Source organism: Zalophus californianus, chromosome 5, assembly GCF_009762305.2.
Source record: "Zalophus californianus isolate mZalCal1 chromosome 5, mZalCal1.pri.v2, whole genome shotgun sequence".
Lineage (NCBI taxonomy): Eukaryota > Metazoa > Chordata > Mammalia > Carnivora > Otariidae > Zalophus > Zalophus californianus.
Genome location: NC_045599.1, coordinates 92986970 through 93013958, shown reverse-complemented (window position 1 = coordinate 93013958; position 26989 = coordinate 92986970). Strand labels below are relative to the sequence as shown.

The 26989-nt window shown below is 37.9% G+C and overlaps 1 protein-coding gene and 1 pseudogene across 4 annotated transcripts in view; one reads left to right on the top strand and one right to left on the bottom strand.

The window, feature by feature from the left end:
* Window positions 1–332: 332 nt before the first annotated feature.
* Window positions 333–26989, bottom strand: part of UBTD2 (ubiquitin domain containing 2) — a 59828-nt gene continuing 33171 nt past the window's right edge. For 2 of the 4 annotated variants that reach the window (XM_027606943.2, XM_027606946.2), the window contains exons 2-3: window positions 17332–17568; window positions 333–2875 (exon numbers count right to left, since the gene is read on the bottom strand). In XM_027606943.2, coding sequence (XP_027462744.1) covers window positions 2478–2875; window positions 17332–17568 — 635 coding nt within the window. In that variant the 3' untranslated portion in view covers window positions 333–2477. Of the gene's footprint in view, window positions 2876–17331; window positions 17569–21236; window positions 21326–22672; window positions 22694–26989 lie in introns of those variants that run through there. The other 2 variants (XM_027606945.2, XM_027606947.2) reach the window with 2 other exon arrangements.
* On the top strand, window positions 23152–23251 carry LOC113930018 (annotated as a pseudogene).

Below are 26989 nucleotides of genomic sequence, written 5' to 3'. Positions count from 1 at the left end.
TGCCACTTTGATCCAAAATGGGTAAGAAATGAGCTCAGTGTTTCTAGAAAACTGAATTATGAGTTCTGATTTATGGCATGACCCTTAAGAAAAAAAAACAATAGCCTACTTTAGACCAAGATTTCAATGTGGAAGATAAAGCATATCTATAAATAACCATGTATGGTTTGGCACAGCAGAGCCTAAGTCTGGTGATAATGAACTTGTTATTTATTGAAGTAAGTTTTTAAAGAGAAGAAAAACCTTTTTAGAGGTTTTATTAGAATGAGGCAGATTACCTTTATGTAGAGCGTAACAATTAAAAACCCAGAATAAAGGCCAAGACAAAGAGAAAAATTGAACATTTTTTTTTAAAAAAAGCACAAAAACCCTACATACTAAAATTGTACACATCAAGTATTGGTCCAATCTTATATCAATCTATTTACATTAAACAGCACCATGGTTTTCTCACCCAGGTTAGTTAAACATGCCCAGAAAATCGTTATGCGAAGTATATGTACCTTTAAAACAAAATAAATTCTTAAGAGAGTTCAAATTCTACACAAACAAAAAAAAACTTCTTAGCAACCATAGATTATTGATGATATCACCCAATTTAACTTAGGAAAAATAGGTTTGAACACATTTCCAGTTGTCAAACTTTGAGAGCTGTTGCTATTCAATGTGGCACACAAGGAACAAAGAAACTCTTTGATGACAGGGGCATTATATTCAAATACCCTCAAACCTCCACCTTCAAATATAAAAATACTCCTTTGGAATTAACGTTGCTGTTGTCTCTTGAATTTAGATTCAATTATCAGCAACCCTAAATTGAATATAGCCACAATCTTTAAAATGATTGCATAAAGAAAGGGAAGCAGTTAAAGCTCTCAGAGACAGGGTAAGTTATAATTATAGATATTATATCTAATCAGGCTATAGGAAATTTAATACCATTTTAAACTTTACATTTAAACTAATTAGCAGTTTCATTTTGCCATTAAAATTAATAGCGCTTCACATCCAAATGGGTGTGGAGGTCTGATTATTTCCCAGCTGAGAGCAGTGTACGTACCTTCTTGTCTCTACTTTGCCACCTCACAGAGTCTCAGGGCTACAGTGATTGTGATAGTCCCCCTCTCCTTTCTGGAACTAACTTTTCAAAGGCCCCAAATTAAATATAACCCTTGGCAGCTTTATTCCAGTCATAGTACTAGAGAATCAGGTACTCTCACCAGATTTTTCAGTCCTCTCATCTAATCTGCAGATGGCTCTTCATTTGACTCTTTGCTAGGAAAGATGAGAGAGGAAAACTGTCATCCACCACAAGTAGAGGTAACAGTGAACTGGAAAGCTAACATATAAAGCAATGTTTCATCTTTTGGTCTCACTGCTGATGTTTAAGTAATGTCCATAAACAGACCAGTAAATCAGGAGTTGACATTTTTCTAACAGACTGAAAATAGGCACAGTTCTCCCATGCACAGATACAACGGGTTTTCCTTACACCCCTCCTGCAAACTGGGAGAGAAGAGAGAATTGACTGTATTATCTTAGGGTGGGAACACCTGTCCTTGATTCTTACATTCCCTGGCCCAGTGCATTTGGGGGCATGCGCTGAAAAATCTCAAGCAGAGTAGGTAGATCAATGATGGTATTATATAGTAGTGACCCTCTAAGCCTGGATATAAAAACAGCTTTGATATACAGACATTTCAAAATAGCTATGCAGCAAAAGGACAAGAGACTTTTCAACTGAGTATCAGCTGAAAATCAGAGATCTTACTGTACTGACTAAATTATTGCCTAGTGTTCCAGAAGGGTACCTGCCACCAATGTGTTGGAAGGCACCAAAATTTAGTGTGAATGTAAATAAGGAGCTCAAGATACGGGAACGGGGAAAGCAATACTGAAACACAATTTGCCAGTCTCTACTCCTTTATGGCTAATTATTAATTGAGCAAAGAATTCAGACCAGAATAGAAGTGAACCTCAAATACTGCTCTTCTCAGTTTCCATTTTAAAAAGCTCATTTTGTAATTGTTATTGATATTTTCGGGAATATATATACATATATACATACATATATGTGTGTATATATATATATATATATATATATATTCAAATTCTGTATTGACAAGGTGCTTGGTGCTGTTCTTCATGGACGTAACATTCTATTTACAGTCCAAACATTTAAATACAGTCGTTACATTGTTGTTGGGTGTTTTAAAATAAATGGTTATCTATTTTTTAATTGCCTTTCAAATTAGAAACTGTAATTACATGAGTCTCAAAGGCTGGCTCTTTGTGTTTTATTAATTATTTTTGTTGGTCTCCATCACAGATGGAATTTTTCACTGGTAATTCCTCAGAACTAAATCCATTCATATGGAATTCAGAGCAGTGAAAATAAATTTCACGCCATAGAGTAGGAAATGACAACGACAATAAAAAGGAGTGGGAGGGATCTTGGGACCAGCCAGGAGGACCAATCAGTTCTCAACTGGTGTTGGGTTTTGTAAAGGCTGGCTCATTATAACTTGTACAACATAGTCCTTTGGGATCTTCAGCTCTTCCAACTTCATTTTGTCGGTGAGAGGTCTGCCAGAAAAGAACCATCGCTGGCTACTCGGTTCCACTCCTTCTGCTGCATGTAGCCTCCTCTTCATGTGGTATACAGTGTCTGTGCTGCGGACCACAAGTTTGAGGTCTTTGCCTGTGGAAAGGCGCAAACGGAGCTGACATTCATATCCAGAATTAGGTGGTGGCTCAGGAATATCCAGAGTCTCTATGTCGCTCTTTTCCTCTATCATGTTAATTGGTGGTGCCAAGCAGTAGACTGGAAGCTGATACCGGTTGCCCAGTTCATCATAGCACTCTGTGAGTGCACCTTCAGAAAGAGAAGATATGAACAAGAGTTTCATCTAAATGAACACTTTTTTTTTTAGATTTATTTATTTATCTGTCAGAGAGAGAGAGAGCGCGTGTGCAAGCGAGCACAAGCAGGGGGAGCGGCAGGCAGAGGGAGAAGCAGACTCCCCACTGAGCATGGAGCCCAATGCGGGACTTGATCCCAGGACCCCGGGATCATGACCTAAGCCGAAGGCAGACGCTTAACCAACTGAGCCACCCAGGCGCCCCTAAATGACACATTTTTATTTTCACTTTGCAAAATGCTCAAAGCTCTTGCTAGCTTGCCACTGTAGAGAAAAAAAAGTATAAGGTCAATCATTGCCAGCCGCTTTAGCAATGTCCATCATTAAGGCCCATAACCAACTGAGTGTTTATCTAATTTTACCTTAGCCAGGACCCTAACTCCTTTCCCTCACCTTTTCTAAGTCATTTCATACCTCATTCACACTTTCATTAAATGATAAAGAAAAAGAAAGCACACAAAATTCATATTTACTATTATTAATGCTTGGACCAAATTAAGGGGATATTCAAATTGCACTGGGATATCTTTTTCAAGAAATGAATCAGTAACCTTAACAACAACCACAAAAAACAGATCCCTTAGCTTAATTCACCACAACACGGTGTTCCAGAGCAATTTCCTTAGTGCCTGGACTTCCTAAGTACTTAGCCAAAAGTCCTTCATCCAAAGAGACCACAGACTGGAGAAGACAAGCCTACCAGCTGCTCTGGCTCCTCGCTTATAGATGAATCTCATTAGCACAATCACCATAAAAATGACTGAGGGGTTGTATTTAACCCCAATTGGTCAATCTATTACAGAGAAGCTATGGGTTAAAAAGGAAGAATAAAAGGGGTATGAAGTTTATAACCAGACAGCTCAGGGGAGAGAAAAAGGCACTTATGGTTTAAAAGAAGGTATTAATGGCTGATTTTTTTTTATAAAGCATAAACTGCATTATAATTACCAGGACTTCCCTTTGGAAGCTTGAAAGGACACTTAATGAATGCTTTCTTACAAGGTTATTCATAATATGTCCTTTGCTCAAACTGGAACATTAATGTCAGTTGACTGATAAAAAACAAAAACATCTACCATATTCAAAACAGTCATATATAGTCTAATAAGTATGGGGTTGGGACACAGAAATAGTTATCCATGAACCAATGAGTTAATGAACTGATCTTTGTGGTCACTATCAATAGGCTGAAAAAACAAGGCACCCAATATGAGACTGGAACAGTCACCAAGCATAAAACACATCAATCTCCACTTTCCTCTAGGTTTAAAGATATCGTACAGCCTCTGTGTTGTTCACCAATTAATGTGAATGCTAGGACACTGCAGAAACAAATATACTTTAAGCATAGTTGTGTCCCTAACTAGCAACCATCTTGCTGCAGTACCAATGCTATTTATAAACAGGGGTATAGTCAGTTGTGCTAACTTCACTATTTATATGGCCTAGTCCTGAGGCAAAGAAACCTACTAGTGTCTTCCAGATGGGCTGGCCACCAGGAGAACAAGGAAAGAGAATGTGAAGAGTTCACTAAAGACACATCCCCTCTATTAAGAAAACACCTCAGATACATATCCCACTGACCCAATGATGGTATGGTCAGCCTGATAAGTACAAGAGCAACGTTCTGGCAATGTTCTGCTAGAAAAACATTCTTTTAGAGAAGCACCATTCTAAATCATTATCTTTGAAATCTCTAGACCAAGATGAAACTCCCAGCCTTGCTATTAACTAGCTGCACAACCTTGAGCAATATTCTTTAACCTGAAATACCCTTCTCAATTAGCAAAATGAGACAGAAGAAAACCTCTAATGTGGTTACCAGGTTTGCATATGCTTCTTCATCTTCAGTACCACGACAGATATAAAATAACAGGACTGTAAACAAAAGCAGTCAAACTGCAAGCAGAATGATGTCTGGACTGAAAGACAGCTGACATTTGCAGCCTCTCTAGAAAAGGACTAGAGATGACATCGCAGCTTTTATGAGTGTGCTATAACATGAGTGCATGTCCATCTCGAAACAAACATACAATCTATTAGGCACTTTCGCTCTTCCTAGATATGAATACCCACTCGTTCATCACAATGGAAAGTAGTCTTCTTTTCTTAAAACTAATTTTAGTTACCATCTGCCCATTCATTCATTCCTTTCTTTCTTTTTAAGATAATACCCTAAAGGAAGAGGTTTTATTTTTTTAAGTACACTCTGCCATCGACATGGGGCTCAAATTCACGATCCTGAGATCAAGAGTCTCATGCTCTACCAACTCAGCCAGCCAGGCCTCCCTGGAAAGCAGTCTTTGCCCTTCAGCCCGGCAAGTTAGAAATTTAGTTTTCAGATTTCAAATGGGTGAGAATAAAAATTCCATGGAAGAGGTGCCAGTAGATGGCATATCTTCTTATTCCAGCTCAGGCAGTGCTCATGTCTATAATGCTGGAAATAAGCTAGCCAGACTTCATATTGCTTAGCTCCCATACTTTAATTAATTTTGGGAAAAGGTAACTTGCATTTTATTTAACATGAAGTTTTCTGGCTTACTCACTCTTTTCCTCACTTGTCAAATTATAATGAGTTATAAACATGCTCTGAATAACTAAATAGGGCAAAAGTCCAGACCATGATGTCAGATATGATTTATTTACATTTCAAGCTATAGTTTTATGGGTTACTCTCTCCCCAAATTAAATATCTGGGATCATAAATTGTCAACAAAAACAAACTTTGCTTATAATATAACCCACAATTGAATATTATCCCAGAATTACCTACTCAGGGCAGAATGACTCCTCTGTAGGCCCAGACCCCTTTCAACAATATACTCCCAATTTTCCACCATTTACTAGCCCCATATCTCTTCAGTAAAGACAAAACTGCTCTGCTAATAGTGATCGCTAACATATAAGCTCTGTAGGACTTCATAAGGACCACTCCCCACACTCTATGGAGTTGCTGCATGAATACTTACTAAACACAGGGAAGAGATAAGGCATATCACTAGCTCTGGGGAGGAAAGGTTATAAGAGAGAGAACATTGTTCTTGATCCCCAGAAACTTCTAACTGAGGTAAGCAGATCTAGCACACCCACCAGAGATTTTAAGTACAAACTGATATACTGAAAATCAAATACAAGCTGAGACATCACACAACAGAAGAGTGACTAACATTGGTAGAGCAAAAAGGGAGAAATTCTGTAGAAATAGTGTGTTCTGGCCATGACACAGAATAAAAATAAAGGGCATCTCAGGGCGCCTGGGTGGCTCAGTCGTTAGGTGTCTGCCTTTGGCTCAGGTCATGATCCCAGGGTCCTGGGATCGAGTCCCACATCGGGCTCCTTGCTCCGCGGGAAGCCTGCTTCTCCCTCTCCCACTCCCTCTGCTTGTGTTCCATCTCTCGCTGTGTCTCTCTCTGTCAAATAAATAAAATCTTCTAATGAATAAATAAATAAATAAAGGGCATCTCAAGAAATAGGAATAATATGAGGACAAGAATTAGTACAAGGTAAGTAGGAAATAGCAAGTGGTTTTGCTGAGGTGACTAGAGAATTGATGTGAAATTACTAGATTGACAGCAATAGTGAAAACCTGATAGAAGGGTTCAGGGGTTTAGATTTCATACTACAGTTAATTACTACAGGTGGCTGATAACAGTACATGAGTCATTTACCCAACAAATACTGAGTGCCTGTTACCTGCCAAGCAATGTTCCAGGTGAACAAGAGACAAAGCCTGAAGATTATTTTATCATTTGCATAAAGGGAGAATGACTGGAATCAAGGGGACCTGCTAAAATGACTGCCTGACTACAGCAACAGAAAGAAATGGATCTGAGAGACTCAGACCTAACGATAGGTTATATATGATGGAAAACAAAAAGGAAAGAAGAATCACCTAAATCGGAAATGAGAGTGACTGAGAATTTAGGGTTAGAAGCTTTTTGCTTAGTTTTTAACTGCTTTAGGTTCGGTGAGACACTTCAACTGAATTATGGGCAGGTAACTTAAAAAGTGTATCGGAAAAGGGTAAAAGCAGCTTGTAGAGTAATAATCTCAAATGTACAAGTCTGAACATAAAAGCAAACATTTAAGATAGCTTACTAGTTCTGGCTCTGAGCACTTGGCATACATTGACATTTAATCCTCACAATAGCCCTCTATGGTCAGTCTCTTACACTCATTTTGCAAATGAGAAAACTGAAGCAGAGAGAAATAACTTGTCCAGGGGCAGACACAACAAGTGAGAGTGAATTTTAATTGGATTCCTGAAGGAGTAAATGTACAGCATAGGGATAAAACCATAGGGCTTGGTTCCTGGGTTAGTGATATGGTGAATGGGAAAAGGGAAAAATGAACATGGGGGAAAAAAGGGGCAGAGGACAAATATTAGAGGGATGAAAAGCCAAACAAGAATCACAAGGAGCAAGAACCCAACAGTCTAGGGACGCCTGGGTGGCTCAGTAGGTTAAGGGTCTGCCTTCCGCTCAGGTCATGATCCCAGGGTCCTGGGATCAAGTCCCGCATTGGGCTCCTGGCTCAGTGGAGAGCCTGCTTCTCCTTCTGCCTGCTGCTCCCCCTGCTTGTGCTTGCTCTGACAAATAAATAAATAAAATCTTAAAAAAGAAAGAAAAAAAAACCCAACAGTCTAAATGCAGTCCACCAACACAACTGCCAGTGATATGAATAATATAAGGTCAAAGAAGGAACTGGAAGATGAGGCAAAAGGAAATGGCGACTAAGGCCACCAAATGTAGTGACAAAATGGACATTTACCATCACTGTCTCATCTGCCATATTTGAGAGGAATATGTGAACAGGGCATAGTTATAAGATGGGAGAGTTTTTCTGAAAGAAAGCCTGTGTGTTCAAACACAAGAGGGAAAGAACCACTTTAAAAGTTGATAAATATAGGTGCACCAGGGTGGCTCAGTTGGTTAAACCTCTGACTCTTCATTTTGGCTCAGGTCATGAGATTAAGTCCCACATAGGGCTATACTGGGCACAGAGCCTGCTTAAGATTCTTTCTCCCTCTCCGCCCCCTCCCCCCCGCCCCCACGTGCTCTCTCTTAAAAAAAAAAAAAGTTGATAATATAGGCATTTTTTCCAGGTTTTTTTTTTTTTAAATAGGTATTTTAGAGAGAGCACATGCAAATGTATGCACAGAGGGGAGAGGTGGGGGGGGGGGGGGGAGAGAATCTCAAGCAGACTCCATGTTCAGCATCGAGTAGACACGGGGCTCCATCTCACGACCCTGAGTTCATGACCTGAGCTGAAATCAAGAGTCTGATGCTTAACTGACTGAGCCACCAGGCACCCCTAGAAGGTTTTTACTGACCGCCCCCTGGACACTGAGGGTGTAGTTCATTTAGTTCTTTACTAGCTCTAAAGAAGTTCTAGTCAGGCTTGCTCACACTTCTCACCAAGTGGCCTCTGTGGAAAGACATTCTTGTCTTTTTTCCCTTCTCCTCATAAACCTACCACAGCCTTCAAATCCTAGCAGAGACAGATGGCTACCGAGATAAACAATTGCCAGGGCGTGGCCTCCCCAGGTCAGGAAGCCCTGACATCTCCCCATGAGAGTAAGAAATCTGCCAAGATTCCACCTTCTGTTTTGATTTCATACATAATTTTCTAAGTTTTTATTTACCTTCTATCTAGATGACTGGCTCAGATATTCTCTTTTCCTTGGTCAACTTGGTTTTCTATGGCTATTTTTAATTGGGCATCAAAATATTTCACAAGAAAATTATAAAGATAAAACTAGCTTATATGCCAAAAAATAAGAACAGCTTTACTAAATGCCAGGAACTCTTTCTCAGACAATCTTTCAGGTTAAAAAAAGATGTCTTTTTAAGCATTCAAAGGCCTCCCTGCTTATCCCTCTATGCTCACTCCTTTAAGACTGCAGTCAGTCTTAATGTTTTTGCCACTTAAGACTTGCATAGCTATGTGAACAAATTTGTAAAAGTTAAAAATCAATTTTTACATTAGGAAACTTTCGGAGATAGGAAATGTTATCTTGTGATGACAGTTTCACAGGGGTATACAAGTCAAAGCTGATCAAATTGTACCCTTTAAGTATGTGCTGTTGGCATACTTCAGTATACCTCAATAGAGTTGAAAATTTAATATTTAAAATACACTGGCAATCTGATATAGAAAACTGCCCTCCCCAACATAATTAAGTGGGTGATGTCCTGGAACTACAAGACTTTTGTTACATTGGGGGTCTTTTCCAAAGCTTATGGAAATACTGTCTTTATTCCTGACTTTTCTTTTTCCTTTTTTCTGACTTCTCTTTTCTAACTGACCCACAAGGCACAAACTCTGACTTTTTCAACAAATGTGACTTCCTATGGCAAGGAGAGCCTAAGCACATAATTGAGTTGGACAAGAGCACTGATATAACAGAGACTAGAAAGGAACAAAACAATAGATTAGTCCTATGATTTAGGAAGCCCACTGTTGAGCCTGATGGAGGAACAGAAGACTGGAGGAGAAGCAGTGAATCTGATGCAAGGAGTAGCAGCTTTGGAGTTGATCACACTCAAATTTTAATTTAGACCCTAATTTTGGACATATTCAGTCTGTTTCCTCAAGGACTATAGTATCTACCTCACAAAGCTGTTGTGAGGTTAAATAATAAAACACACGCAAAATTGCCAAATACATATAATAAACCCATTGAAAGCAATAATGTTGGTTCCCTTCTCACACAAGTTTTAAATCTCAGAACCAGACTTATGGGGGAGAGCTCACTAATAGCAGTATACAAAGGATCAAACTTTCATAAAGTTTGAGTTCACTGCTTTAGGCCTCATGGGGTTCTCTACAAACCTGAATCACAGGAATGTCAAAAGGGCCATCACAATTACCTTTCATTCAGATATGAGCAGTTTTTCAGGACTAACTAATGACAGTCTCTCTCATGCTAACACTTTGTTGGGAATTATATTAAGCTTTTTGACACTCAGGCTTCAAGAGAAGCAGCGTTAGTTCTCATCCTACCAAGATAGCTATTAAGACTGGCATTCAGAAGCACCAAGTCTTCCATGTCTTATAGCAAGCACAGGTGAAGGTGGCTTAGCGTATTGCTCAAGCCATATGATGGTTAAATGGTGATTAAGTGCTTGTGTGGGGGGGTGCCTCAGTGGCTCATTTGGTTAGTCTGACTTCGGTTCAGGTCATGATCTCGGGATCCTGGGATGGAGGCCTACATTGGGCTTTGCGCTCAGTGGGGAGTCTGCTTCTCTCTCTGCCCCTCCCCCTGCTCGTATTTGTGGGCCCCCCCCCAAATAAATAAATGGAATCTTAAAAAAAAGAAAAAAAAGAGCTTGTATAGGGGTGCCTGGGTGGTGCAGTCGGTTAAGTGTCCAACGCTTGGTTTTGGCTCAGGTCATGATCTCGTGGGTCGTGAGATCTAGCCCCAGGTTGTTGGGCTCCCTGCTCAGCAGGGAGTCTACTTGAGATTCTTTCCCTCTGCCCCTGCCCCCACTCACATGTGTGAGGTCTCTCTCAAATAAATCTTAAAAAAAAAAAGAGCTTGTGTAACATTTTGTCACATTTCTAAGAGGACAATGATCTTCAGAGAAGCCTACTGACACAAGGACAATCTCCTACCTCAGCTATTTCAGGGCCTTTGTTGCTCTAACTGGGAAAAAAAGGGGGGGGTGATAGCAACAGAAGAGTGGATAAATTTATATTTTACAACTCCAAATCATTTTTGTTTCTTTGATAGAGTGGAAATTATTAATTAGTATGTTACTATACTATTAATTAATTTATGGTTAGTCATTTATCAGATCCTTTATCAAGGCCCTATTTCATTTCTAAACACAACAGTCTGGATAAAATCCTCTGTCTTCCATGTACATGTAATGTTTCATGCTTTCAATCCTAAGCCTTATGTTCATGACAAATTTATCAATTAAGTTTATTAAATGACAAATTCTTACAGGGACCTTTAAAGGAGCCAGAATTCATGGCCTGCTTCTTAATGGGCCTCTATCACGGAAATAGAAACAAGGTCTACATATATATGCATTTCCTGCCTATCCATGTCTTAGAGAATCCACTTGTTTCTCTTTAGTATTAACAGACGTAGTGTCTTTTTTTTTTTTAAAGATTTTATTTTTAAGTAATCTCTATACCCAACATGAGGCTTAAAACCACAACCCCAAGATCAAGAGTCGCAGGCTCGGGGTGCCTGGATGGCCTCTGCACTCAGCAGGGAGTCTGCTTGTCCCTCTCCCTCTGCCCCACCCCCTTCTCTCTCTGTCTCTCTCTCTCAAATAAACAAACACAATCTTAAAAAAAAAAAAAAAAAAAAGAGTCGCAGGCTCCACTGACTTGAGCCAGCCAGTTGCCCCAGAAGTATACAGTTTTACAGTATTCTATATAGTGTGGGAGGGAATTAACAGTGAAGATTACTTGTGCATCACTATAAAAAACAGAGATGAAATGACTTGACAATGTCATTCAACGGCTTTGTTACTGTTAAACCCAGGATTTGAGTTCAAATCCCAATCCCAATTCCATGACTTATAAATTGGAAAAAGGATGTAACTGCTCTGTATTTCAGTCTTCTCATCTTTTTTTTTTATTTTTTAGAAAGATTTTAAAATTTATTTTAGAGAGAATCTCAAGCCAACTCAACACTGAGCGTGGTGCCCAACTTGGGGATCAATCCCAGGACCCTGAGATCATGACCTGAGCTGAAACCAAGAGTCGGACACTTAACTGACTGCGCCAGGCAGGCACCCCTTCTCATCTCTTTAAAATGGGGACTGTTGTAGGTGATTATTACAGGCATGAGGATTACATAACATCAGTTCAAAACATGAGTTCTGAGTATTTTATTACTCCTGATTCTCAGTCTAGGTGTTCTTTTCATCATGTTGGCTTCCTATACATAGAAATGATCTAAAAATAAATGCTCTATTTATGCTATTTGTAAGTGCCTTTATTTTTTTTTAATTTTAAAAAGATTTTATTATTTATTTTAGAGACTGGGGGAAGAGAGAGTGTGTGTGCACAAGAAGGGGAAGGGGCAGAGGGAGAGGGAGGGGGAGAGGGAACCTCTCTGCAGAGTCTGCACTGAGCACGAAGCCTGATGTGGGGCTCAATCCCACAATCGGAAGACTTGAGCTGAAGTCAAGAGTCAGATGCTCAACCAACTGAGCCACCTGGGCGTCCCTAAGTGCCTTGATTTTTACAAACTTACATCACATTATACATAGTTCAATTTATTCACATTTGATATATTTTGAGGTAAGTCCAGGAAAGAGGAAAACAAAATTCTGGGCAACTCTTTTCCCTCCTATATTTTGAAGGTGATTTAAAAAAGTTTAAAGAATTACCCTTTCTTACCTCCTATATCCCTAAGCATGAAAAAGGACAAAAGAAATGACCTTCAAAAGCCTAACTGAACACCTGGCAATGTTTAGCCACAAGAAATAACAAGAGTAAAGCTGGAGTTAAGTCTGTAAGAAAGAGAAAAGCAAGTGTTTGAATAACAGTGAGCAGCTACTCCTACACAAGAAAGGTTAAGAGGGGAGCTTTTACATTTGAATTGGGAGGGAGATGGAAAACACATTAATTGTAGATGCTAAAGAAATAAACAACCACCTTTCTAGAAAAACAGAAAGTAGGGAGAGAAGGAGTAGCCAATTTTAAAAATCCTTTTTAATCTTCTATATAGTAATTCTATAAAGCATTAAGTGCGCTCATCTTTATGAAATAGGTTATTGTTTCTGAACAAGCTTTAACTGAGAATTACTGAATATTCACTATGGGCCAAGCTCTGAAAAATGAAAATAATAACCCCTCCCCTTTTTTTTGAAGATTTTAAGTAATCTCTATACCCAAAATGGGACCTGAACTCACAACCCTGAAATCTACCTATTGAGCCAGCCAGGTGTATCCCACCTTAAAAAAAAAAAAAAAAAAACAAACAGAAAAACAAACAAAAAAATCCCTCTTTTTATGCTAACTTGGATAAACCACTTAATCTATAACCTTAGTTTCATTGGCAAAATACTCTATTAGTAATGTTTTTAGGATTTTTAGGTAATGGCAAAGTAGCAATTAGAAAAAGGAGATACTCTTCTTTAGAAATTTAGGACCATGAGAAAAAAATGTGTAAATCATGAAAAATAAAGTTTTATAGGATGGGGAGGCTGTGGAAAAGAGGTACCAGATACCAGAATCATCCTGGGAGATTTTTCCATAATACACATGTCCATATATATCCTCAATCTGAGTCACAATTTCCAGAGTGAAAACAGATGCACACATAGAAAATTCCCAGGTAGTTATGGGAATTAGTTAGCCTGGGTGGCTCAGTCATTAAGCGTCTGCCTTCGGCTCAAGTCATGATCCCGGGGTCCTGGGATCGAGCCCCACATCAGGCTCCCTGCTTGACAGGGAGCCTGCTTCTCCCTCTCCCACTCCCCTTGCTTGTGTTCCCTCTCTTGCTGTGTCTATCTCTGTCAAATAAACAAGATCTTTAAAAAAATTAAAAAATAAAATAAAATAAAATTCCCAGGTAGTTATGACACCATCTTCTAACTCTCCCTATTGCCATTTGAGAATAATGAACTAAAGACATCACTGATATTAATAAAGGAGGATAATTAAAAAGCATGGAATTATTTTGTGCTTGGACAAGATAGAAATATAATGAATACAACCTGTAGACTGGAATTGAGACAAGAACAGAATTATTCATGGAATCACTATATGAAAAAGAAACAAGGTGGAAACATGGGGCAAGGGCGTTGGGTGATGGGAGGTATTTTGGTTGTTTCTCTGAAAAATAACTCAGGAAGTAAGGTAATTATTATTACATAGGAAAAAAGGCCACTGACAAATATCTAATTTTTGTGCACATAACACTGATACTAAACACAATTTAAACCGAAAAGGGTATACAGTCTTTGCTAATTTTGCACCTACAATCTAAAATAACAGACAAGACCTATACAAATAACATTTGCAAAGACATTTCCATACAGTTTTCAAACTTTAAAGAATTTTTTATAATATTTAAATTGGGAAGATAATATGGATAGGTTGGGATAATAAGATTATGGGAAGAGAAAACAGAGAATGAGATGAAAACAAGAAAGGAGAGACTTGGCTGAAGGAAACTTAGAAAGGAATGTATACCCTGGATCTCTTCAAATTGTCAATCTAAGATCAGTTCAATACTCATGGGTAATACTGACAGATACAGATGAAAGGAATAGGGACAGGCCTAAAGACGGGATGATGCTAAACTATGTCATCAATCCTTTGGTGTCCAATTAATAAATCTGTTATTACTGTTGCTACTGAATCAATACAATCTCAAAATTCGATTAGGCATATGCCCATGGGCAGAGTCCCCAAAAGCCAGAAAAAGATGTTATCAGTAGATAATATATCCAGAAAAATGACCAAATTATATCAAAGAATTTGGTACAAGGAATTTACTCGTTAATGCTAGAGTTCAAGAAAAATAATCATTGGCACTACTATTTATCAAGTGCTTTTTGGACTGTGGTTAAGTAATTTACATGTGTTACTATTATCACATTTAATCAATACAACCACCCTATATGGTACATAGTTATAATCCATATTTTATAGATGGCAGCACTGAAGCTTACAGAAAAGAAGTGATTTGCCCAAAGTCGCATAGCCATGAGTACTACAGTAGAGGCAGAAAGTAGGCTAGGTCTGATTACTAAAGCCTGAGCTAAATAGTTAAAGCCTATACAATATTTTAAACTTAAAATATGAAGTATAAGATGTTTAGGGTCTAACACAGCCAAATGTGTCCAAAGTAAAATTTTCAAATATATAACTACACCAAAAAGATGGAAGAAATTTCAGTAATACCACTGAGTAGGTCTAGGTAAAAGCATGTAGCTAAATAGCTAAGTTATAAACTAATGGTGAGTTAGAGTACATGAGGGAACACAATTCAAAAGTCCATCCAAGAAATGCTGTTGAGGTTCAAATATAAACAAGGGAATTCAATCAAAGGTAGCAATGACAGTAATTCCCAGAAAGTTATTACAGAGCTTTGAACAGGGAGAGAATAGACATCAGTTTGATTCCTTTATGCTAAAGCAGAAAATAGACATAGAGGGGAAGCAGAAGCTCATCCTATCAAATTTCCAAGAATAATTCTCTCTAATCTGTTGGTTGGTGAGGCTGCCAGCAACATTACTTTTCTTGGCAGTTCACATAGCTAAGCAAAAACGGGGGACTTAAGTATACAGAGATCTGAGCCCATATCCAATAAAATATACATAGGCCCTGCCTTACATAAAACAGAGCTACTTTGCCTCCATGAACTTGTAAACAAGGCCATAGTTTATAGAATACAATCAGATATTCCTATAGGTAACTATGATAAGTACAAAGTAAGGAAATCAAAGTTCTAAGGTTCTGGATCTCAGGCTTCTAAATTAAGACAATCACAGATAAATTAATTCTTTCCCACTCCCCACCCCTACTCCCAACTTGCAAACCTATACAAATAATAAATAAATACTGCTTTAAAAATATGGGAAATAAGCATTAAAAAGAGAAGGATGATAAAAATAACTGTAAAGGAAGGCTCTTTCCTTTATATTATATAAAGGTAGTAATTGAAGACAAAATATGGACCTAAAAGAGGTAATGGAGCAAGAGGATGTACCCCCAATCGTACGAGGTAAAAAATTCAGAGACCATCCATGAAAATCAGTACTTAAGAGTCATACCGAAATCGCATTCAATTACACATTTTTTCAAATGTAGGAGGCACCATTTTCATACCTGTGCAGAAAAAGTCATCTATATACAGTGGGTACTCAATAAATGTTATTAACCCAAGCATATGTTAATAAGTTTTCATAATAAAAAACAGAACAGCTAAGGAGTATGTATTTTTAAAAGTTTCTTGGAAGCACAGTTAATTCAGAAAACGAACAGAGATTTAGAAAATTGTGAGGAATACTAAGTTAAATATCTTTACTTGAAAAGGAGTCAGGGGAGCCTGGCTGGGCTCAGTTGGAACAAACATGTGACTCTTGATCTCTGGGTCGTGAGTTTGAGCCCCATATCAGGTGTGGAGTTACCTAAATAAATAAAACTAAAAAAAAAAAAAAAAGGAGTCAAAGGACATAAAGCAGATGATTAAACAGTGAAAAGCAGTGTTCTGAAAATGCAGACAAATGGAGATATTGAAAAAGAAACAATGAGGGTCTAAAGGAATAGAAAACAATGCAAAGGAATGCAGGTGATTACACAAGGAGCTAAACAGACAACTTGGAAAAATACTAATTTGAAAAACTAAAGAGAAAAAGTTATAAATACAGTCATCAGGGGCGCCTGGGTGGCTCAGTCGTTAAGCGTCTGCCTTCGGCTCAGGTCATGATCCCAGGGTCCTGGGATCGAGCCCCGCATCCGGCTCCCTGCTCTTCAGGAAGCCTGCTTCTCCCTCTCCCACTCCCCCTCTTGTGTTCCCTCTCTCGCTGTGTCTTTCTCTGTCAAATAAACTAAAAAAAAAAAAAAAAAAAAAAACTTAAAAAAAAGAAATAAATACAGTTATCAAAAGAGCAAAGAATGTAATATAAAATTAACACTTAAATCTCAGTATACCATGAAAAATTTTGAAGTGTTTCTAATCAAGGAGACCAAGCAAGAGGATATGCATGGGTCTAGCAGATATATGTCCCTGGAAATGCTCAAAGCTAATGGTGGTCCTTAGAGTCACATTCCTAAGCAAAAGAGAGAGAGGTTCTTAATAATGCTCAGGGCTGCAATCATAGAAATCTGTCCTTCAGAACATGTGACTTCTAAGTTTAGGTTCGCTCATTATGCTGAAAATAGGCTTGATGAGAAGGTATAATGACTAAAGGAGCATCCACTGAGTCTCTACGGCTTCTGAAATCTAAATTTGAGACTACTTCTCTAGTGCTCATAGAAAACAAGTGAAGTAGAAGCTCTAGAGGACTGAGACAGCAGGTGGAGGGCCCTTGATGAAGAACTAGGAAATTTCTGAGTATGGAAGTTGGAAAATACAGGTTATCAAGTATTCTCCTTCTTGAGATTAAAAATATTTATAAAACAAAAAAATAATGGGGCACCTGGCTGGCTCAGTTGGTGAAGCATGCAACTCTTGATCTTGGGATTGTGCGTTCAAGCCCTATGTTGGGTGTAGAGCTTACTTAAAAATAAATAAATAAATAAATAAAATAAATAACACACAAAGTAAATCTTTCTTAAGCTGAAAGACATAAAAAGAAGGAAAGAGGAATGTTCCAATTTGGAAAAAAAAAATACACAGCAAGAAAAATGAACACGTCCCATTTGGTTTCTTGCTATTAGAAAGGAGCTGATTATGTTCCCCATTGTCCTTGAGGACCACCAAACCTACCATGTGGTAATGTTATGTTTGCACCATCAATGATTGCTTGTGCCAGTTCATGATCATTGCTTTCAAAAGCATGTGCGGCAGCCTTCAAGGCATCCCAAATCTCTTTACGGCCTTCAAAAGCTGGTGCAGTATCCCAAAATTCATCCCTCTTGCTGCGCAGTTGTCCATCTGTCATGGGATAATCGCTTTTCCATTTGGGTTTCTCCTTTTTCAAAGGCTGGTTACGACCTAAAGCGACTGAGAAGAAAAATAAAAAGCTGTCGTCAAAACCAAAATTTACAAATGATGTATTAAAAGTTATCTGGTCATTCCTCTTTGATTCATTCATCAAAAGTATAGCTAGAAATTTGCCTAATAATTAATTCTTGCATTCTGAAATTTCCCCTATTTTAGAACTATAAGAGCAAATGGAGACATTAGATGGCTCTATCCAAAATGTCTAGTGACAAGTTAGTAACTCTTCAACTCCATATGCCTTCTCCAAAGGATTTTAAGAATTACTTAGAAAAATAGCAGTAAGTGTTTCATCAGACAATAATGGCAGGATTTAAAAAAAGTCAAAGGATGCCACACAAGAGAAGTAAGGTACTAGGAAAAATCAAGTAGCAACATTAGCTTGAATCTTAGAACTCTGGACATACAAAGCCAGAAAGTAGGAACTGAGAAGTCCTTAGCAGGGGAAATACTGCTCTGAGGTGTCCAAAGGAACAGTCAAACCACCAGCTCCCTGAGGAAACCCCACTCTGAACTTCAGTCAAGGAACTGTAAATGCCTCTCTCTGAAACCTACGTAGGAGCTAATTTTGAAAAGGGTGAGAAAGAAGGTCAGAAATCATGGCTTTACTCTTTGGAGAAAATAGGACTGAACAGGTGATCCTTGATACTGGACCACGGGAGAAGTTCCTAACTACAAGAAACAAAAATTACAACACCCTACTCAAGTTTCAAACCTAGAGGAGAAGAGGCCAAGAGTCCACTCCTTGTTTGTTGTAAAAGGCAGCAGAGCTCCTTAGAGAATGTTACATAGTGGTAGGGCTAGAACAAGTCTGATGAAGCTTCTTTCACCCAGATACTTACCTGGGCTATGATCACTGATCTCACACTGACATAGAGAGCCATTCTTAATCTTATACGGTGCCATAGATAAGAAATAGTTTGACAGATGGAAATATTGGTAAAAAGAAATTTGAAGCTTGATGGAGTCCTGGGTAAGAGTGGGTGGGAAGTAAATGACAGAGTGGTGGGAAGGAGAGGGTGTGCATCAAAATTCAATGTTCTATATTTAACTGCAGAAAGAATACTAATTTAAAAGAAATTACTCTCAAAATGGTTCTAAAGAAGCCATGAATTTATACACTCCCTTACTGGCCCAGAGCCAAACGAAATTTGGGTTATTCATAACAGAAATAAACATTACTCCAGTTCCTGGGCAATCTCTATACCCTACACAAGGCTATGTTCCCGATGACAGAACAAACTAATGCTGCAAGCAAAGTGTATCTGGATTGACACGTGGATTAAACCATGCTCTTTCCACCTCATCTGGCCATTTTATCTCAAGGCAGCACACATCAGGTCTCATCCTCTACCTTCGGAGTGGCACACCATGCCACTGCCAACTCTTTTCCTGTTGAAACATTCAGTGTTTTGATTCCCCGTACTTTTTGGCCCTGTAGCTTATCCTAGTGAAATGCCAACCAGCTGAATTCTAAAAGGGTATGGACAGCAAAATAGGAGAACTGTCTATATAGTAGCAGAGCTAGAAAGAGAACCCAAGTATCCTTATTTAACAAATATGTACTGAACATCCACTACGGGTAACACTATAGATGTGTGTAACAAGTTTAATTCAAATGTGAGAAACACAGTCTATACTAATGACTTTACCCTGTATTTTCCAAATAATAAATAAATGTATACAGCACATTAGTCTCTAAAAGATGTTCAGAATATGTCACATAATCACAATCCACCCCCTACTGATTCTATCAACAAGGTAAAATGAAAGGCAAATTTATTTTGTTATAGTAACCTTTTTTTTTTTTTAAAGATTTTATTTGTTTCTTTGACAGAGAGAGACAGTGAGAGAGGCAACACAAGCAGGGGAGTGGGAGAGGGAGAAGCAGGCTTCCTGCTGAGCAAGAAAGCCTGATGTGGGGCTCAATCCCAGGACCCTGGGATCATGACCTGAGCCGAAGGCGGACGCTTAACGACTGAGCCACCCAGGCGCCCCTGTTATAATAACCTTTAGATAAGTTAGTAACAGTTTAGGGACGGCACTCAATATTAGTTTACTGAATAGGGAGTAGAAGACAGGGCACAAAAGGTAAATACCTATCTGAATAGGTATCTATTTAATAGTCAAATGAATATCTACTACACAAATTTATCTATCCAATATTCAAATAAGATACCTATATGAATAGTTTCAGGTTTTCCTGAGTTGTTCCAGAGAACTGTCTAGCCTCACATATATTAAATGTACCTGAGAGATAACTTGTTATAATTCTCTAACTGTGAGAGAATCACAAAGCAAAGGCAAAAACAACAAAACTGCTACAATCTCAGCACTTAAACCTAAGAAACCAAAAGAGGCTCTCAAACAGAGGGATCCAACAGAAAAACAATCCCATAATAAATGTAGAAAATAGGGGCACCAAGTGTCTGACTTTGGCTAAGGTCGTGATCTCAAGCGCTGGGATCAAGCCCTGCATTATTATTATTGTTGCTGCTGCTGCTGTTGTTGTCCTTGTCAGGGCTCTGCGCTCAGTGGGGAGTCTGCTTCTCCCTCTCCCTTTGCCCTGCCCCCTGCTCGTGCTCTCTTTCCTTCTCATATAAATGGATAAAATCTTAAAAAAAAAAAAAGGTTGAAAATACTTTGGAAAAAGTAAAAGCCCCTTCCTTATGAATATGAGGTAGCTTTGTTTTACCTCTCCCAATAGAAGGCATAAGAACAAAGTCCCATAAAAAGGACAGATGATACATTATGCTTAAGGATAATCATTCCAAATCCATTTCAAATCTATATGCTGAAAAGTTCCAAAGTCATTACTTTATGTAAAAGTAAATAAGACAAACTAAATGCTTGTGACATCAAGCAAGCTTCCTTTTCTCTCAGTCTCTTTTCTCTGTCACAAACATGTAATAGAGAATGTCTACTAAATGTCCATTACTAAAACACTTAAGTGTTTACAACATAAAATATTATTTTAGCAAAACCGCGAGCAGTGTAAAATTTTCATTACAAAATACGAGGTTAAAAGCTTCATTTTAGGGGGTGCCCGCGTGGCTCATTCTGAGAATTCTCATTCTGAGAATTTAACATAAAGTACCTTCCTTAATTTTAAAAAGAACTGTTTTATGATTGTCATGCACATCCTATGCGTTTATGAGTATATTTTCTAGGAACTGGTCACCAAATGTTGTGCTTTGATTTTAGCCATCATAAACCCGAATTTCTGAAAATACCTGGATATACATATCAGTATAGCAGCTAAGAAGCTATGTTTTTTTGCACCAAGTCAACCATTCTCAATTATGAAGAAAAAGATGTAAACTATGTATACTCAACTAGATTAAATCTTATGCTCTGCAACTTTCAAATTTATCTGTTTCATACATCATTTACTGCTGATAACAAGAGAGATGCTCAGTACCATTCATTTATCTGGGACTAAGTATAGTATTTCACTCTAACAATGGATTTAAAGACAGGTAACAGTTCTTATTCCCCAAACTTCTGTTTTAAATCTTTAAATTGCAGGCAACCAACCACACTAAGTTTTTCTATTCATGGTTTAACATATAACAAAAGATTAAGAAAGAAACCTAATTTTATTATTTTGGAAAATACCCTTCTTTCCCCCATCAATCCAGTTATTTTCTAAAACTTTGCCAAAAACTCACCATCTCAGAAGCCTCTTAATCACATTCATCTACTCATCTCATCCTTCCTTATAAATGGTCAGCACTTCTTCCCCTTCTGACAAGTAGATCTAACATGCAGAAAACCCAAGAACAGTTTGCTTTTCAGATTCAAATAGCAACATAATCTTAAATATTTATTTTTACTCCACAATTGAATGAATTTGCAAAAAATTCACTTTGACATTTTATTGATAAAATACATGGGGCGCCTGGGTGGCTCAGCTGGTTGCACATCTGCCTTCAACTAAAGGTCATGATCACAGGGTTCCTGGGTCCAGCCCACATCGGGCTCTCTGCTCAGCGGGGAGTCTGCTTCTCCCTCTGCTTCTCCCCCTGGCTTGTGCTCTCTCCCTCTTGTGCTCTCTCCCTCTCTGTCAAATAAATAAAATAAAATCTTAAAACAAACAAACAAAACAAAAAAACCCGATCTCTAAAATGAAGTATGTTTGCAATTGTTTTCCTGCTTTTGGTTCCCTTTTTGGTTTCCTGCCCTTTGGTTCCCTGTTAATATTGGCACTCTTCAAATGAATAAAGGAGAAGCCATAATGTATAAGTAAGGTAAATATCAAGATGACTCACGTAATAATAGCTGTAACAGATTGAAAACCAGAGCATTCCGTTTCGATAAGACAACAGCCTAAGGGAAAAGACTGAATCTTTAAAGAGCTCACCATCAAAGGACAAAACGTTGTTGCAAAGAATTCTGAAAACGTGAAAGCAGCAAGGAATAGGATTGGGATAACGTTCCCATATTTAGATTGATTAGAGTCTGAAGATCATGAAAACGAAAGGGAAATTTTTGTCACTCCCAAGAGTTAAGAATAGATCCCATAGAACTCTTCCATAACAGATGGTGCTGGCCTAAAACTATACTTGTATTTTATTCTCATGTAAATTTAGAATGCACTACATAAACACATACATACTACATATATTCCCTTTACCTAAAGTAACTTACTGCCAAAATAAAAATAGGGATATGGGGATTAAAATGCTTAAACTAAGAGCATCAACATGCCAACAGTCAAAACCATACTCGTAACTTCTCTAATATCTGAGAATTTAGATGTGGAAGAGATCTTTAATGGTACCGGCCAACCTTACTATTTGATGGGAAGGTAAGGAAGACCTAACGAGGATAAATGACTTGCTCAAGATCAAAAAGAGCCAGGACTATAACCCAGATGACTAGATTCAAAGTCCAGAGCTCATTCTCCATTATAGCACTCCATGTCTTACCGGGGCTGAGAAATGTGTTTTCTTTTACATATCAAATCAATTACAAGCTTCATTCAAAATAAAGCATGTTTTGTTTTTCTAGTAGCACTGATCCACCTTTCACAGGCTTTGTTAGGACCAATGGAATGTCTCTGATTGGGAAAAGCTAATTGAGCAGCACCAGATCCCCAACCTACCTAATCTACCATCTAATTCATTTCTTCGGAGATATCAGGCTCACTAAAGAGGTATCCCTATAAGGGAGGAGGTAATGCAGTTTTCTGGTCTGTCAGCTTCAACTTAGAAGTACTCAGCACCTATAACAGATCAAGCACTAAAGATCATATATATGTATACTTATCTAAGTTAAATACACCATATTTTATGCTATCTTATTAAAAATAGAAACAAGAACTTTGACCATGCTCCCATCCTACACTTTATAAAAATTAAGCAGTTAAAATACAATTTTAAAGACATATATATAATTTCTAATGTCTGAGTTAGCTTTATTGAGGGGAAGAAAATAAACATAATGATTTCCTGGCCCTGTTTTTCAGAGTATAAATCTAATTACCAATGGCCTGAGCATACAAACAGTCAAGAGGAAAGCCAACCTACAACATCGTATATCCAAGGACGGGCGAGTCTCATTAAAAATGTTACACAAGCATGCTCGCTTCAACAGCGCACATACTAAAACTGGAACAATACAGAGATTAGCATGGCCCCTGTGCAAGGACGGCATGCAAATTCGTGGAGCATTCCATATTTTAAAAAAGTTACAAAAGCATACAGTTAAATCCAACAAATGCATACAAAAAAGCCTCAACTTCATTTGGAAGGCTGAAATTACAGAAAATTGGAACTAAGAATATGGTCACTTAACAGGAGCCCACTGTACCTTCCCAGTAGTATATGAAATTTTCAGATGGTTCATTCTACTGGTTTGGGGGAATGGTTTTATCTAGAATTACATTCTTTGCATTGCAAGGACCTTTACTTCTATTAATTTATGCGTTGTTCAAGGGATGGGAAGTACACACAAGCCAAGGATGCCCACCATCCCCACAACTATTTAACCTTGTTTTGAAAGTTTTAGCCAGCAAATCAGACAGAACAAAACAATCAGAAGCATAAGAACCAGAAGGGAAGAAGTAAACCATCTCTAATTGCAGATGATATGATAGTATGACTGGAAAATACAAGAAATTCAGTGCTAAAATTGAATGATTGAAATAAATCAATATGGTAATGGGATATAAAATGGAAGCCTTATAGATATATATAAAATACCCAGCTAAAAGATACAGTGGAAGAAAAGGTCCCATATATAACAGTGACAGAAAAGATACAATACCTGGAATGCAACACCTATTATCAGGATATATTTTTTAAACTCCTGAAAGTCCCAAAAGTAGACTAGACTTGAACAAGATGAGGACATCTCTTATACTTGGACATCAACATGTCCAAGCTGTCAATTCTTTCTAAGTGAATATCTACATTTAACATGTTTCCACTGAAAATAATTTTTAAAAAACTTTCTGGGAGTGTGCCTGGGTGGTTCAGTCGGTTAAATGTCTGCCTTCAGCTCAGGTCATGATCCCAGGGTCCCGGGATTGAGCCCTACATCAGGCTCCCTGCCTAGCAGGGAACCTGCTTCTCCCTCTCTATCTGCTGCTCCCCCTGCTTGTGCTCTCTCTCTCTCTCTGTGTCTCAAATAAATAAAATTTTTAAAAATTTAAAAAATTAAAAAAATAAAAAACTTTCTGAAGCCAGATGAGTTGATTCTAATATGTAAAAACAAATGGGCAAGAACAGCTAGGGGAATCCTGAAAAAGAAGCACAAGGGAGCTGGCCCTACAAATATTAAATACATATTAAATACTACAAATATTAAAACATAAAACCACTACAATTAAGTGTGTAAGGCATATGAACACTTAGAATATAATGAAGTTCAGAAAAAATCCATATATACACGAATATTTAGTACGTGATAGAGATTTCATCTTAAAACTGCTCCAACTTAAACTGTTGGAGAAAAACGGGCATTTTAAGTAACAGTGGTGGAAGTGGATAGCCTCTTGGAGAAAGATAAATTTGGGTCAATACTTTAAACTGTACACCATAATAAATTCTACATGAATGAATCAAAGGTCTAAATGTAAAAACTGAAACAATATATGCACTACAAAAAAAATATAAATTTCTCTGTAATAAAGAAATAGCAAATGCTTTTCCAGAAGCAATGAGAAAAGACTTAATTTTCATGTGGGGGCAGGAGAGTCAAAATACAAATGACAAGCTTGGAGAAAATATCTGTAACTTATAAGAGGCTAATCTCCCTGGTATAAAAAACTAAAAATGGAGAAGACAAAAAGCAAAAACTCTGTAACAGAAAATGGGCAACGGATATGAACATCTAGTTCAAAGAACAAAAAAGGTAAATGACATAAGCAACAATTTCCAGTCTCCCTCATAAGAGAAAAGCAAGTGAAAACTATGCTGGAATTCACTCTTTTGCTCTTAGGCAAAAATTCACAAATCTGACACTGGTAAGCTGTGGAGAGATAAGATATTCCCCTACATTTGAGGTAGGAGTCTAAGATCCCACAGGATTATTATCCAAAAGATTCCCAATGGAGGGGGAATTTGACAACATCTAATATAAACAGTTATTCATCCATCCACTGAGTCAGCAATCCCAGTTTTAGGACTCTACTTTCAAGATATACTCCATGTAGGGGCACCTGGGTGGCTCAGTTGGTTAAGCGTCTATCTTCGGCTCAGGTCATGATCCCAGGGTCCTGGGATGGAGCCCCAAGTTGGGCTCCCTGCTCAGCCGGGAGTCTACTTTTCCCTCTCCCTCTACCCCAACCCCCCACTCATGCTCTCTAACAAATAAATAAAGAAAATCTTAAAAAAAAAAAAAGATATACTCCATGTAAATATGAAAAGTTATTTCCTGCAGGCTTATTTGTATTAGAAGCAATCTAATGGATATATACAGTATAACCATATGATGAAATATAATACAACTGTAAAGAATAAAGGAGAACTGCAGAAACTCAAACTGAAGAAATTTCCAGAATAATTAAGTAAAAGAAATAGAACACTACATACATAGTGATACATTTTGTTTAAGGAAATAGGAGAAACAACTACCTCTCTCTATATATTTGGTTTTGTAAAAAACGAAAAGCACACACACTAGAAGGATAAACCAGAAATTAATGAAAATGGTTATCTACAAGGGCTATGGGATGGAAGGGATAGAGATGGGAGCAAGACTTCTGAGTATAGCTTTTTATATAGATTTGACTTTTGAAAAATTGTAAATGTTTTACATATTCAAAACAAAATCAAGCCAAAAAAGCAAACTCTAACACTGAACACAGAAATAAATGAATGTAACTGTATATCAAATGTTGACATAACCATATAAAGAAAATAATTATTTCAAGTCAATTTTGAACATAATACTCTGATTATACATCTTCAGTGGGGTAAATTTTAAGGAACAAAAAAACGAACTACAAAAGACATCTTTAACTTCACTCAGCAGGTTACAGTGCTAAGAATTCAGGTAGAATACTAATTACTATAATTCTGCAACATTGGATATTTACTGTAGGATAAAGCAAATAAAGAACTACATTATTATCAGCAGGAACTGAATTTTTTTAAATTTATTTATTTGACACACAGAGAGAGAGAGCACGCACAAGTAGGCATAGTGGCAGGCAGAGGGAGAGGGAGAAGCAAGCTCTCCATTGAGCAGAGAGCCCGATGTGGGGCTTGATCCTGGGACCCTGGGATCATGACCTGAGCCAAAGGCAGATGCTTAACCAACTGAGCCACCCAGGCGCCCCAGGAACTGAAACTTTTAAAAAAGATTTTATTTATTTGAGAAAGAGAGAGCACAAGTGGTAGAGGGGTTGAGGCTGGGTGGACAGAGGGAGAGGGAGAAGCAGGCTCCCCTCTGAGCAGGGAGCCTGATGTGGGCTCCATCCCAGGACCCTGAGATCATTACCTGAGATGAAGGCAGATGCCTAACCGACTGAGCCACCCAGGCTGAAACTGAAATTTTTTTTTTTTAATGGAAAGCTTTTTTTTTTTTAAGATTTTATTTATTTATTTGAGAGAGAGAATGAGATAGAGCATGAGAGGGGGTAGGGACAGAGGGAGAAGCAGACTCCCCGCTGAGCAGGGAGCCCGATGCGGGACTCGATCCCGGGACTCCAGGATCATGACCTGAGCCAAAGGTAGTCGCCCAACCAACTGAGCCATGCAGGCGCCCCTGAAACTGAAATTTTTAATAAAAAATAAAAATATATAAAATAAAAAGAAAAAAACAGGTTAATTTTGAATTGTACATATAAGTATGAACTCATAATTTAAAAAGTATTTTATAGTTCTGTTGACTAAAAGGGCTTAGAAATAATGGCAACCCAGTAGTAATAAGCATACCTCACTCCCAGATTTTAGTTCTAAATACCACACCCGAC